The 14,815-nt window shown below is 42.5% G+C and overlaps 1 protein-coding gene across 2 annotated transcripts in view; it reads right to left on the reverse strand.

Annotated features, from left to right (window-relative positions):
* Positions 1 to 8,493: 8,493 nt before the first annotated feature.
* The window catches only part of ATP1B3 (ATPase Na+/K+ transporting subunit beta 3), a 42,810-nt gene continuing 36,488 nt past the window's right edge, over positions 8,494 to 14,815 (reverse strand). For both annotated transcript variants that reach the window (XM_072792441.1, XM_072792440.1), the window contains 2 exons: positions 11,122 to 11,208; positions 8,494 to 9,512 (listed from right to left, as the gene is read on the reverse strand). In XM_072792441.1, the coding sequence (XP_072648542.1) occupies positions 9,339 to 9,512; positions 11,122 to 11,208 (261 nt within the window). In that variant the 3' untranslated portion in view covers positions 8,494 to 9,338. The remainder of the gene's footprint in view (positions 9,513 to 11,121; positions 11,209 to 14,815) is intronic.

Genomic DNA, 14,815 nt, shown 5'->3' on the forward strand with positions numbered 1-14,815 from the left:
TTTCTTCCAGATTAATTTGTTGACATATGATTTTTCCTCTTTTTTGTTTATTTATTCATGAGAGACAGAGAGGCAGAGACACAGGCAGAGGGATAAGCAGGCTCCATGCAGGGAGCCCCAGGACCAGGATCACACCCTGGGCCAAAGGCAGACGCTCAACTGCTGAGCCACCCAGGCATCCTGATTTTTCAAAATATTCTTATAATTGTATTTCTGTGGTGTTGATTATGATCTCTCTATTTTTAAATGTTTATTTGAGAGCGAGAGAAACCCAAGCAGACCCCATACTGAGTGCAGAGCCTTGATGCAGGGGCTCGATCTGACAACCTTGAGATCATGACCTAAGCCAAAACCAAGAGTCGGGGATGCTTAACCAACCGCACCACCTAGGTGCCCCGTCTCCTCTTTCATTTGTTATTTTATTTATTTGGGTCCTTTCTCTTTTCTTTTTGATAACTCTGGCTAGGGGTTTATCTATTTTATTATTTCAAAGAACCAGCTCTTAGTTTCATTGATCTGTTTATTTATTTAATCTTTATTACTTCCCTTCTGATTTTAGATTTATTTCCTATTCCTTTTCTAGTTCTTTCAGGTGTAAGGTTAAGTCCTGTATTTGAAAATTTTCTTGCTTCTTCAGGTAGGCCTGAATTGCTATGTACCTCTCTCTTATGACTACTTTTGTTGCAACCCAAGTGTTTTGGACTGTTATGTTTTCATTTGCTTCTGTGTATTTTTAAAATTTCTTTCATTTCCTGGTTGACGCATTCATTCCTTAGTATGACGCTCTTTAACCTCCATGAATTTGTGGTCTTTCCAAATTTTTTGTGTTTGATTCCAAGTTTCATAGCGTTGTGGTTTGAAAATGCACATGGTATATTCTCAGTCGTTTTGTACTTGTTGAGGTCTGGTTTGTGACCCAGTATGTGACCTGTTTTGGAGAACACTCCGTAGGCGTTATAAAGACTGCGTTCTGCTTCACGATGAAATGTTCTGAATGTATTTAAGTCCATCTGATCCAGTGTGTCATTCAAAGCTATTGTTTCTTTGTTAATTTTCTTAGATGATCTGTCCATTGCTGTAAATGGGGTGTTAAAGTCCTTTACTGTTATGGTATTGTTATCAATGAGTTTGTTTGTTATTAATTGGTTTATATATTTGGGTGCTCCCAAGTGGGGGCATAAATGTTTACACTTGTTAGACCTTCCTCTTCTTCTTTTTTTGAATTTTAAAATAAGTAAAGATTTTACTTATTCATGAGAGACAGAGAGGGGCAGAGACACAGGCAGAGAGAGAAGCAGGCTCCTCACAGGGAGCCTGATGCAGGACTCAATCCTTGGACTGGGATCATGCCCTGAGCCAAAGGTGTTCCCAATTGTTAGATCTTCTTATTGACTAAACCCCTTTATTGTGATATAGTGTTGTTACAGTCTTTGATTTAAAATCTAGTTTGTCTGGGGGGTGCCTGGGTGGCTCAGTTGGTTGAATGTCCAACTTTGTTTTGGTTCAGGTCATGATCTCATGGGTTATAAGATTGAGCCCTGCATTGGGGTCCACACTCAGCAAGGAGTCTGCTTGATTCTCTCTCTCTGCCCCTCCTCCCATTTGCATGTTCTCTCTCTCTCTCTCTCAAATAAATCTTTTTTTTAAAATTTTTATTTATTTATGATAGTCACACAGAGAGAGAGAGAGGCAGAGACATAGGCAGAGGGAGAAGCAGGCTCCATGCACCGGGAGCCCGATGTGGGATTTGATCCCGGGTCTCCAGGATCGCGCCCTGGGCCAAAGGCAGGTGCTAAACCGCTGCGCCACCCAGGGATCCCCTCAAATAAATCTTTAAAAAAAAAAGAGACCTAGTTTGATATAAGTATGGCTACTCTGGCTATATTTCTTTCTAAAGATTTTTTTTTAAAGATTTTATTTATTCATGAGAGACAAGAGAGAGGAAGAGACATAGGCAGAGGGAGAAGCAGACTCCCTGTGGGGAGCCTGATGCAGGACTTGATCCCAGGAGCCCGGGATCATGACCTAAGCCAAAGGCAGAGGCTCAACTACTGAACCACTCAGGTGCCCCAAGATTTATTTATTTTAGAGTATGAGCGTGGGGAGATGCAGAGGGAGATGGGAGAGAATCTCAAGCAGACTCTGTGCTGAGGGCTCCATCCCACAATAACCCTGAGATCATGACTCAAGCAAAAATCAAGAGACAGATGCCTAATTGGGCCACCCAGACACCCTGCTCCAGCTTTCTTTTGGTGTCCATTAGCATGACACATGGTTCTCCATCCCCTCGCTTTTTTTTTTTTTTCCCATGTAGACTCCACTCTGGGTGTGGAACAACACTGGGCTCAGGCGCATGACCCTCAGGTTAAGACCTGAGCTGAGATCAGGAGTCGGACACTTAATTGAGCCACCCTTGCACTCCTATCCTCTCTTTCAATCTGGAGGTGTCTTTTTTTTTTTTTTAAGATTTATTTATTTATTTGAGAGAGAGAGAGAGAGAGAACACGAATATACACACATGTGAGTGAGGGGAGGGGCAGAGGGAGAGAATCTCCAAGCAGATTCCCTGGTGAGTGTGGAGGCCAAACAGGGCTCAATCCCACAACTCATGAAATCATGGCTTGGGATGAAACCAAGAATTGGACGATGCTCAAACAGCTGAGCCACCCAGGTGCCCTTGGAAGTATCTTTTGGTCTACAATTAATCTCTTATAGGCAGCATATACATGGGTCTTGGTTTTATTTTGTTTTGTTTTGTTTTAATCTTGTGGTTTGCTTTTTTACCCCATGTCTTTTGACTGGAGCATTTAGTCCATCTAAATTCAGAGTGAGTATTGATATGCCATTGTATTACCTGTAAAGTTGGTTTTTCTGGAGATTTTCTCTGTTCCTTTCTGGTCTTTGTTACTTTTGGGCTCTCTTTCCTACTGAAAGATATGTCATGCAGGGTTGGATTAATGGTCACAAGCTCCTTTAGTTTTTGTTTTGGAGATTCTTTATCTCTCCTTCTATTCTGAATGACAGCCTTGTTGGAAAAAGTATTTCTAGCTATATATTTTTCCCATTCGGCATGTTGAATATATCACACTACTTTCTTCTGGCCTGCCAAGTTTCTGTGGAAAGATCTACTGCTAACATTTTTGTCTTCCCTTGTAGATTAGGAATTTCTTTTCCCTTGCTGCTTTCAGGATTCTCTCCTTACTCTCTGTATTTATTTATTGATTTTTTATTTATTGATTTTTTATTTTATTTTTTTTTACTCTCTGTATTTTGCAAATTTTACTACACTGTCTCAGTGTTTGCCTGCTTTTGTTGATTTTGATGAGAGTTCTCTGTGCCTCCCGGATTTGGATGTCTGTTTCCTTTCCTGGATTTTTTTTTTTTTTAAGATTTTATTTATTCATGAGAGACACAGAGAGAGAAGCAGAGACACAGGCAGAGGGAGAAGCAGGCTCCACGCAGGGAGCCCGATGCGGGACTCGATCCCGGGTCTTCAGGATCACGCCCTGGGCTAAAGGCAGACACTTAACCGCTGAGCCCCCCATGCGTCCCCTTTCCCCAGATTAAGGAAGTTTTCAGCTATCATTTTCTCAAACTGTCTGTTCCTTTTCACCTCTCTTCTTCTGGGACTCCATTGATACAAATGTTATTATGCTTTATGGAGTTGCTGAGTTCCCTAAGTTTACATTCATGATCCAATATTTTTCTTTCTTTTCAGCTTCATTATTTGTCATAATCTTTGTCACATTCATTCCTGTGCTTTTTCCACCCTTGTGGTTATTATGTCCAGTCGGTTTTACATCTTGGTTATAGCATTTTTTATTTTGGCCTGACTAGTTTTTAGGTCTTTTATCTCTGTGGTAAGGGACTCCTTGGTGATTCCTATGCTTTTCTCAAGCCCAGCTAGTATCCTCATGATTAGTTGTTTTATTTATTTATTTTTTTTTAAAATTTTTTTAAATTTTTATTTATTTATGATAGTCACAGAGAGAGAGAGAGAGAGAGAGAGAGGCAGAGATATAGGCAGAGGGAGAAGCAGGCTCCATGCACCGGGAGCCCGATGTGGGATTCGATCCCGGGTCTCCAGGATCGCGCCCTGGGCCAAAGGCAGGCGCCAAAGTGCTGCGCCACCCAGGGATCCCTGATTAGTTGTTTTAAATATTTCAGGCATATTATGTCTGTTTTCATTAGCTCCCTGGCTGTGACCTCCTCTTGTTCTTTTGGGATGAGTTCCTCCAGCTTGGCATTCTGTCTAGGTCTCTGTCTTCTGTGTTGGGGAAGCCTGCTAGGTTTCCTGCTTCTGCAAGTAAGGGCTATATTAAGAGATCCTATGCTGTCCAGGGCCTGACATTTCAGGAAGCGTTTCTGGTGTGCTGGGTGTACTCTGCTGTTGTGTTTTAGCTGTTCTTCCCCTAGGGCCAGTCTTCTGTAGTTTCTCCTTGCCTGCAGTGTGGACTATTTGGACCCCTTGACCACTGTGGTGAGTGTTAACCAGGTATGTTTTGGTCTATTTGCTAAAAGAAGCTAGATCTTGGGGCACTTGGGTGGCTCAGGTCATTGATTTCAGGGTCGTGGGACTGAGCTCTGCATTGGGCTCCCTGCTCAGCCGGGAACCTGCGTCTCCCTCTCCTCCTGCTTCTCCCCCTGCTTGTGCTCTCTCTCTCTCTCTGCCAAATAAAATCTTAAGATCTAGCCTTTTTTTTTTTTTTAAATAAATTTCCCCTAGAGCTGAAGCTGTGCAGCGCTCTGTGCCCAGTACACTTGGCGCAGGCCAGAGAGAGGTAGGGTGTGTGTGTGGGGGGGTGTGCGTGCCGCTCTCCTGGGGGAGAGGCCTGCTCTTGCTGTGACTCCCGGGCACACGAGGCCTAGTTCCCAAGTACCCGCGGCCAGGGAGGGGGCCGGGCCTGGAGTGAGGGGCGCAGGCCTCTCACTGCCGCTCACCGAAGCCCGTGCTAATGCCCGGGGGTAAAGATGCCTTGCGCCAGCTCCCTGGTCCCGAGCGGGAGCTCGTGCGGCCGGTGGCCCTGCGGACCGTCGTGCGTGCCGGGCTCCTTCAGGCCCCTGCCTTCAGCCTGCGCGGGCCCCTGTTTTAGCTCGGGCTCCGCTGGATCTCCCCCTCCGCCGCTTAGGGCCGGCGCGGTGCAGACCTGCTGACCTCTGGGGGGCGTCGCCCGCTGCGGTGGGTGCGGGAGCTCCTGGGGTCCCCGGGACAGCACAGCAAGGAGCCAGAGCAGGGGCTCAGCTCGGGCGGGGCAGCCCCGGCCCCTGTGGGCTCTGGCTCCTGAGAGAGGCCGCCCCCCTCCCAGATGCTCTCCAAGAGGAGGAGGAAGGGCTCGCCAGGCCACCAGGGGAGCCTGGGACCAAGAGGCCCCCGCCTCGGCCTCCACGGGAGCAGCGCTCCCCACCCTGTTGTGGGGGGTTTCCTGTGCGGTGCCCTCCCCGCCTCCGGGATCGGGCTCCCCCCTACAGCACCCCCCCCAACCCCCACCTCCCACCTTCCCGTCCCCTCCATCTAGTCGTGCGGTTTCTTCAGTCCTCGGATTTCCTGGGTGTTCAGAACCCTGCGGGATCGACCTGCTGTGTTTGAGCGAGGAAGAGGCAGAGTCCCCCTTCTACTCTTCCACCTTAACTCCTCCCCCCACCTTTTTCTTATTTTGAGGGGCTTTTAGTTTTGTGTTTCCTCGTCTTCTAGATCACTGATGGGTTCTTCTGCATCTATTCCGTTGGTTCCTTCTAGCATATTTTTCAACTTATTTTACTCAACTGCGATTAGTTTTTAGTATTCTGTTGAGGTTGTGAATATATCCACTCTTTTCTCCAGTCCAGTGAGCACGTTTGACCATTACTTTGAATTTTTTTTTCCCCTAAGATTTTATTTATTCATGAGAGACAGAGAGAGGCAGAGACCTAGGGAGAGGGAGAAGCAGGCTCCGTGTGGGGAGCCCAATGTGGGACTCGATCCCAGGATATCAAGATCTTGACCCGAGCAAAAGGCACTCAGCTGAGCCACCCAGGTCTCCTACTTTCAACTTTGTATCAGTAGATTGGTTCTCTCCTTTTTAGTTTTTTTCTTTTGTGGCTTTTTCTTGCTCTTTCATAGGAAGCATATTCCTCTCCTTTTGCTGGACTCTGGGTTTCTCTGAATTAGAAATCCAACTACTTCTCCTGAATTTGAAGAAATGGTCTTGTGTGTGGTTGTCCGCTTGTGTAGGCTGTGTGGGCCTGGCAACTTTGGCTGTCTGCCCAGAGTTGCAGTGGCGTGGGCTGGGTTCCTGGGGCACTCCATGATGCGGTTGCCCTTGGTGGGATGCTGAAGTGAGCATGGGGTAGGGTGGTCCTGTGGATCTCCAGAAACTATGGCAGTATAGCTAAAGTGGACATTGGTACAGGCTATGGCAGTCCTGGGGCTCTCCAGAGGGCACCCTGGAGCTGTCTGGCAGGACAGCTGAAGTTAAAGTGTACACATCAGGATGTCCTGGGGTACTCCCCTTAGGTGGTACTTTGGTGGGGAGGTTGGAGCCTATGTGTACTACAGGCCAGGGGCGTATGTGTGTGGGTGGCTAGAGCCAAAGTGAGCAGGAGCCTGGAGGTCCTGGTGGCTCTCTGCATTGGGAGTGCTCTGGCCAGGTGTCTGGAGTGTTCCAGGATGCGGGGACCTGTCACCTTGGAGAGACAGGTATTGTAGTGAGCAGCGACTGCAGGTCTCCTGGTATGCACATGGATGGTCTTGGGCTGGTGGGTATGAGGGGTCAGAGTTCACGGACACACTGATCACAGTGCCTGCACTCCGCTCCTGTCTGTAGTATCAAGGTGGAGGGGGGACTGTAAATGGTAGTGATCACCCACCTACCCTAGTTCCAAAAGTGCCCTTCTGTTAGGTAGGGTTTCAGTGCTGTGATTTTTATATTCTAGTTGCTCGTTTAAATGGCAGCTTTTTCCTCTGTGCCCCCAGGCAAACCAATCTGTGCAGTCTTACATAAGCATTCCACCCCACTGCAGCAGTGTCAGGGTTTCCCTTTGTCACGGGCTGGTCCTTCTTATAATTTTCCACGTGCAGCTCTCAAGTTAGCGGTCTTCAGGAGAACTTGCTCTATAAATATGTGTAGATTTGGTTATGCCTGTGGAGGAGAGTTAAGGGTCTTCCTACTTTGCCATCTTGGACCCTTTTCCCCCAACCTCCTGAATTTAAGTATCAGCTAAAGACAACTGACAGTTGAGACTTCTCCATCCAGTAGTCAAACCAGTGCTAGACTCCATGGCCAAGGAAGCAAATCTGGTTGTCTTAGTCCTCTGGTCTCTTGTTATTCAGACTGTGGTCTAGGAATAAGCAGCAAAGCTGTGACTTAGAGACCATATCCAACAATTTCCTATGGAATCAGAATCCGCATGTTAAGATATCTGGTGAAGTTGTGAGGAAAATGTGAAATGAAGCAGAAATGCAGACTCATTGTGTCCAGAGTCCTTTTCATTCCCAAGCTTTTCATCTGTATCATGCTGGCCCAGCTCCTTTTGATCCTCCCCTCCATGTAACACTTGCCTCTTGAAAGGGACCATTGCAGGGCAGTCACCCCACCTCCTTGGGCTCTTGCACACAACAGCCATTACCGTAACTTTCCCACTGTATCTTGTCCCAGAGCCTGTTCCATTTCCTTCTCATCTTCGAGAGACCATGTCTTTGTCTCTATATTCTCAGTCTGGCACATCATTACCTGCCACTCAGCAGGCCTGTGATAGTTGTTAAACCCCCTAATTTCAGTAGGAAAGAGCCAGGAAGACTTAGGTAGGTCAGCTGTGGCCACAGAGGAGTCAGGGGGTTCCCAAACTCCTCAACCAGCAAAGTGCAAATATCATTTAGTGACTTCCGTGTAGGTCTCATTTTTATTCTCCCCAAAATCCACTACCCATTTGGGATATCTCCATTCTTGTTTCATGTTCTGAGAACAAGTCTGATTTTATCTAAGCTAATTGAAACAGAACTTCCATTATACTTCAAAGACCCAAAAATACTAATTTAAAGGAATATATAATATGAATTCCACAGGAGTCAAAACTGAAAACCTTTTCACATTGAACCAGCTGAAGTGACGCTCTAGTATTGTAGCATTTTTAAAGTGGTATCGCACTCTTAAGAGACAGGGCAGGAAGGAAAATCAAAGCCCCCATACGTTTGCTCTATTAATAGCTCCAAGAATCATTTTTAGTTGCAAAGATGTTGTTATCACTAAGATCTTAGTGGCAGAGATCCCGCTGGGCTGTGTCCCATTCATCCTGGCTTGTACCAACACAAAGAAAACCATGAATGTAAGCTTTGGCCTTTTTAGGGTAAGAATTAAAAATTGGCTTAAACCACCGATCACATAGGAAGCACATCTTTTTCAGTAGAGGAGAAAGCAGGTAACAATATGACAATCGTTCCAGTACCCACTGATAGGAGAAAATATTTCACAACACTAGTCAAAGGATGCTGAAATAAAACTGGTTTGAAGCTTTGAATAAGTTCCAAGTTTTTATATTTCACAATTTATATTTTTTATTAGAGTCCACAGTCTGCTAAATAAAAGCAGTAACAAGATATTTCACAAACTATTGTACAATTTAAATCATATGAATTTAATTTCATAAAAAAATTAGGTGCATATTCATAGTGGCTAACTTAAAAATGCTGTTTCACCTATGGTCTAAAATACTTTATAAGAGATTTAGTTCCAGCACTAAAAATAATCCCATCGTATATATATTTTTTACATGTTTTACAACATAAAGTTTGTGCTCTTAATCAAGAAGATCCACAGACTAACTCAGCATGTAAAAAATAATTTTACAAAACATCAAGTCAACCTTTCAAATCCACTTTTATTTTTTTTCTCCTCACATACAGAACATCTCCCCCCCCCCACCACATTTCTTACAGCTAGAAAGTCACTTGATGATGTTCAGGTACCATTTTATCCCTAAAACTTTGCTGGCATCAAAATAGGACAGTTAACCAGTGTTAAATCTATAAAATATTTACATAGCACAGCACATTAAGCTTTAGACACTTGGCAATTAAACCACATAAAAATAAGACAAGACCCCCATACTATTCAGATTTGGTGTTCATGGTCCCTATCTGGCGACTGTACACTGGTTCAAAAGGCAGCAGAGGCAACAGGCAGTTACTTGAGAGGACACTGAACACTATGATCTGAAAGCACATTATGATGTTACCCCAAGGTCATGTACCACACCCCACCTTTCTCCAAGGTGGTCTCATAATTCTAGACGGGCAGGTCCAGCTGATACAAAATGAAGACAGACAACACAACATTTACTCTGTGGAGATATCCTAACTCCTACTATGCACGTGCTATGACTTTGAACACAACTCGTCCTAAAAACTTGTCACGATCATCCTGGTTTTTTAGGTTGGGTGATCCATCAATCTTGCACTCGACTGTTACTTCATTTGTGGTACTGCTGGTCGCATTAAAGGAGACCTGGACAGCAACTAATGGCTGCAGATAACTCACCTGGCAAATAAAGGAAAATACATGAAACTCCTGTTCTATAGTAACTTCATTTACACTTTTATCAGGAGTTTATTCTGTAAAACTTTAAAAACAAGTTTTAATTAATAATACCTACTTTCTATTGTTATTTTCAATTGAATTTTTATGGATGTAGACAGTTCCTGCGAGCACTGCTTTAAATATATCTTGTAATTAGGTTGTGTCTTGTTACCAGTTTTTAGATATTCTATAATCTTAGTTTGAGTTTCCCCTTTACCCAAGGACTCCCTTACTGATTCTGTAATTTCATGCAAATATATTCCTAACTGTATTATCAGTGTGGTTTCTAGACACATTTCTTCACTAAAAGGAACTGGGGGCTGATTCTAGGATGGAGGCAGAGAAAGTACAAGATGAATGCAGAGTATCTTGTGGTGCCAGAAAGTAGACAGGTGCTCAAAGCAGCACAAGAGCATGTCTAAAGGATGTAAGAGTCTGCCTAAGTGTCTCACTGGCCAAATCGGAGACAATTTTAGCACCAAACAGTAACAGGTAAGAAGAGTCCATGAGAATACAGGGATGTAAATAAATGGTGGAGAAGGCAAAGCTCTTTCTCAGAGCAGAATGCCAACTAAATGGAGGGGAAAAAGGGGAAAAAAAATCTGGGAACAAGCCTATTAGTAGCTGATTCAGGCAAGAATCACCAACGTGCTTAAAACTGGAGGAGAAACAGAATTGTAGAGACTCTTAAAGTACTCTCTCCACGACATACTTGCTGGTTACAAAAGAAAATAAAGCAACCTGACAGCGGAGAAACCTGGCTGATGCCACCGGAACCCAGTGTTCACGGTTACCTGACCACTCACGTGACCAATCATAGCCACATCTCTCTTGCTAGGCTATTCTGAAAACATTTCTTCTGAGGCATTCTTGCCAAAAACGTACAATCTACATTTAATCGTGAAAAACATCAGGCAAACTCAAATTAAGGAACAAACAAAATAGGCCAAAAAAAGTCCTGTGCTCATTTTTGAAGAGCACAAGGGCAAGACACAGAGGAACTGCTCCAGGTTGTGACTAAAGATCTCTTGTACCAGGAATTTGCAAGAAAGGGCATTATTGGAACAACTGGCAAAACTTCAACAATGTCTGCAGACTGGATGATAGCATTATATCAATGTTAGTTTCCTTTGATAACTCAGTTATGGTCATATAGAATGTCCTTATTTTTAGGAAAAGAAAACAAGCATTTAGTGTAAAGAGGCACTATGTTTATAACTTAGTCCAAAATGGTTCAGGAAAAATATTAAACATAAATGGATACAAATGAGGTAAAATATTAACATTTGGGAAATCTGGAAAAAGTCTACAGGAATTCTTTGTACTGTTTTTTCACCTCTGTGTATACTCTACCCACATTCTAAGTAATGAAAGAGAAAAGGGCATTTTGAAAATAACCATCCTTTATCTGCTTGGGTTTTACATTTTGGCTGGAGATGTGGGATCTCTACTTGGCATCACCATTTATATTTAGAGACCAGAACAGAGGATGCACAAGTTACACAGGCCAGGGCCTGTCTACCCCAGACAAGTGACATTTACAACCACGTACAAACTTCTAAGTACTTACATGCAGTTTTTTCCCATAATATGGAAAATATTTTAAATCTATAACTCCATTGAAGGGGTAAGTTGACAGAGTTGCTGTGTTTTCACTCTAAAGTAGAAAACAAGAAAAATTCCTTTTTAGGTCACAAAAAACAACTTAAAAATATAAAGGCAGTATCAACTGTATATAGTAATCCTACAATGCTGTTCCAATTGCATTAATGACATTTTTGAGAACAGACCTATTAATCTTGATTTGAATTCTTTGACACAAACTGTCTTAACTCTTCTTACATTTCCTGGTACAGCCTACATGCTTTTCCAGGAGAATCCCTTCTTAGAGTCAGAGCTGTTCATTCACTGTCTGAAAATCTTATCTGTCTTCCAACTACCAAATGCCAGTTTCTCCAGCCACTGATAGCAGGAATACAGCAGTCTGTATGGGACCAATGCATTCCTGAAAGGATTTAAAATACTGTGCTTCCAGACTGTAAACAATGGCTGCCATACTATAGAATGCAGGATTCAGGCTTGGGAGGCAGAAGGTCCCAAAGTTTCCTGTGATTAGTAACTGTTAGGGTAGCCAGAAGGGGAAACTATGATGCACCTACCAAAAACTATTAGGAAAAATTTAAGGTACTCCAAGCAAAGCTTTTTTTTTTTTAAACTCTTCTTAACTGATTTAAATACCCTAAAATTGAGCAGCCTGGGTGGCTCGGCGGTTTAGCACCGCCTTCAGCCCATGGCCTGATTCTGGAGACCTGGGATCGAGTCCCACATCAGGTTCCCTGCAAGGAGCCTGCTTCTCCGCCTCTCTCTCTCTCTTTCTCTCATGAATAAATAAATAAAATCTTTTAAAAATACCCTTTAATTTATGAACACATGCAAAATCAAAGTCCTGAAATTTACTGAATCATACATATTCCATATATTTAAACTAGTAAATGTGACAAATCATCCATAATCCAACTCATTCATGCTATTATTTCTATTCTTCTTGATAACAAGAATTCTCAGGTAACACATTACGAACGGGATTAATTTTAATGACTATAACACACAGTAGATGACTAAGATCAGTGCAAGTTTAGTAAGCATGAATTAAAACGTCAGTAAATGCTTGAATTCTAGTTTTAAACACACTAATTTCTATTTTTGAAAGCACACAGGAAACACTATAGCAAAACTAGTATCTTCTCTAAGGAGAAGTCCTACTCCGCTTATGTAACTCCAGGAGTAGCACATGTAACAGACAAGTAACATAGCAAGATAGCACAATGCGGAGCGACGATACCCCACAAAATGGGCAAGTTCTGATGATCCAGGTCAAACATAGGTGGGAAGAACAGGAGATAACAAGACTAAAAAAAATTGTAGAAACCATTTCTACCCTACATTTGTACTCTGTAAAAAAAAAAAAAAAAAAAAAAAAAAAATCATTGTGATGAGTGCCTTTCTGTATTAATTGCTTTTCTCTTAACACATGAGCTTAATTCACAGAAGTAGATGTTCCCCCAAGATATAAAGGTTTTCTGTGGATTACTGGTACTTCTAGCCAGACACCACACTTATATTAAATTCATTTGGACCCAAGAGCCTTCTATGGGCAGGATCAATTACAAAGAGGGGGAACTGAGGCTCAGTTAAAATCACATGCTCAAGATCACCCAGATGTGATGGACTCTTAACTGTTCTCTTGGTTTGTACCAAAACCGTAATGTTGGCAAGCTTTTGTTGTTGTTGGCAAGCTTTTACTTGAACTTTATACCTTCTGTAAAAATAAACATTGAGAATTTACGAATATTGAAATGCATATCTGAATAATGATACTTTAGGGTGAAGCATACCTGTCATAGTTTTAAAATGAGTGTATTTTCTTATACACACTCACCACCCTTAAAAGACCTGAACACAAACCAAATGTTCTAAGCAGTGGTTATCTCTGAGTAGCATTTACCAATTCTTTTCTCCTGCATTTTCCTAAATGAATATTCCATCTTTTGTAGGAACCATCTTTTAAATTAAATGCCTAGAAGCTTCTTTTAATTATTTTGGTATTTTCAGGACTTTTGTATAAAACAAAGCCAATCAAACTTAAGAATATGAGATATAAAAAAATGTATTACATAAAAAGTCAACTAAAGAATTTAAAGAACACTTGATATAGACAAATGTAATGCTAATAGCCACTAGGATGGTCTACAGTAAATGTTCCCCTCTGTTCTGCAGAGCCACACCTCTAAAACATATGCACTCCACCTGATGACTAGCCTAGAAGTACAACAAAAAGTTTTACAAGCTTTCTAAAAACAAACCTATTCTATAAATAAACAAAATCCCCATCTACTTCGATTATTTTACGTTCTTTACACACAACTCTTCACACAGGGACAACAAACTGAAATCTGAATCATCAACCACAATTTTTCATTAACATTTCCATCAACTATTCTAGAAGCAAAGGATACACGATAGATAAAAATCCATGTAGAACCTCAAGAAAACAGTTACGTGGAGTTGTTTATACTGGCCAAAGGTTTACAAAATTGAAATCTTAGGAGTTTAAAGCTTTTGCCTTTGTGGCCAAAATGTGTTTTCCTTTCTTAGTAGTGTTGGCTCCACAGAGCCACTACTCCAAGCTTATCTGTGTAGTCTGCTCACATGCAAAGGCAAAAGTTCCTGCCTACAGGTATGCTGTCATGAAATTAGCACTTCTCCCTGCCTGAAGTATAGCACATAAGCCTTGGGAACTTTCTATTGGAAAGACCTGCAAGCAAGGAGGAAAAAGTTACTTTTTCTAAATGTAGCTTGCAGCCATATGTTTTCTTACCAGATGAGAGAATATGCTTAGCTTTTCAGAAGTATTTGTTTAGCAAGAAAAGCTCAGCTTAATGTAGCATCTGGTTGTAAGTAACCTACTGGCTGCACTGGCTGTGTATAAGAAGGTCAAGTGAACTGCCCATGGTTCATACACATATATTCCAACCTACATGAGAAACCAGAATTTCCTGGCTTTTTATTCTAAACAGTGAATAAATCCTCAAAAGAAATTATTAAGGATACGCTAAAGCAGAAGTTCTCAAAGTAAGAGCCTGAGACTATCCCCATCACCTGGAAACTTTAGTTAGAACTACTGAGTCAGAACTTTGAGAATGGGACCCAACAAGCCCTCCAAGTGATTCTGATGCAAGAAAGAATTTGAGAACCACTGAGCAAGAAGTTTCTGCACAGGGCAGCCTGGGTGGCTCAACGGTTTAGTGCCACCTTCAGTCCAGGGCCTGATCCTGGAAACCCGGGATCGAGTCCCACGTCAGGCTCCCTGCATGGAGCCTGCTTCTCCCTCTGCCTGTGTGTGTCTCTGCCTCTCTCTCTGTGTCTCTCTCGTGAATAAATAAAATCTTAAAAAAAAAAAAAAATTCTTATAAGAAGTTTCTGCACAAATAAATCTATTCATGGCTAAAAGAATATAGTTTTCATCACAAACAACTTTTAAAAAGATTATTGAGAGTGTGAGAGAGGGCGTGCACACACACACATAAGCCAGGGTTGGGGTGGGGGGAGGGAGAAGCAGACTCCTCACTGAGCAAGGATTCGGACTTGGGGCTCAATCCTAGGACGCTGAGAGATCATGACCTGAGCAGATGCTTAACCCACTGAGCCACCAAACTGCCTCGCAAACAACTTTAGAAGTGATTTTCAATGTAACATTTCAAGTA

This window comes from Canis lupus, chromosome 22 (genome assembly GCF_048164855.1).
Source record: "Canis lupus baileyi chromosome 22, mCanLup2.hap1, whole genome shotgun sequence".
Lineage (NCBI taxonomy): Eukaryota > Metazoa > Chordata > Mammalia > Carnivora > Canidae > Canis > Canis lupus.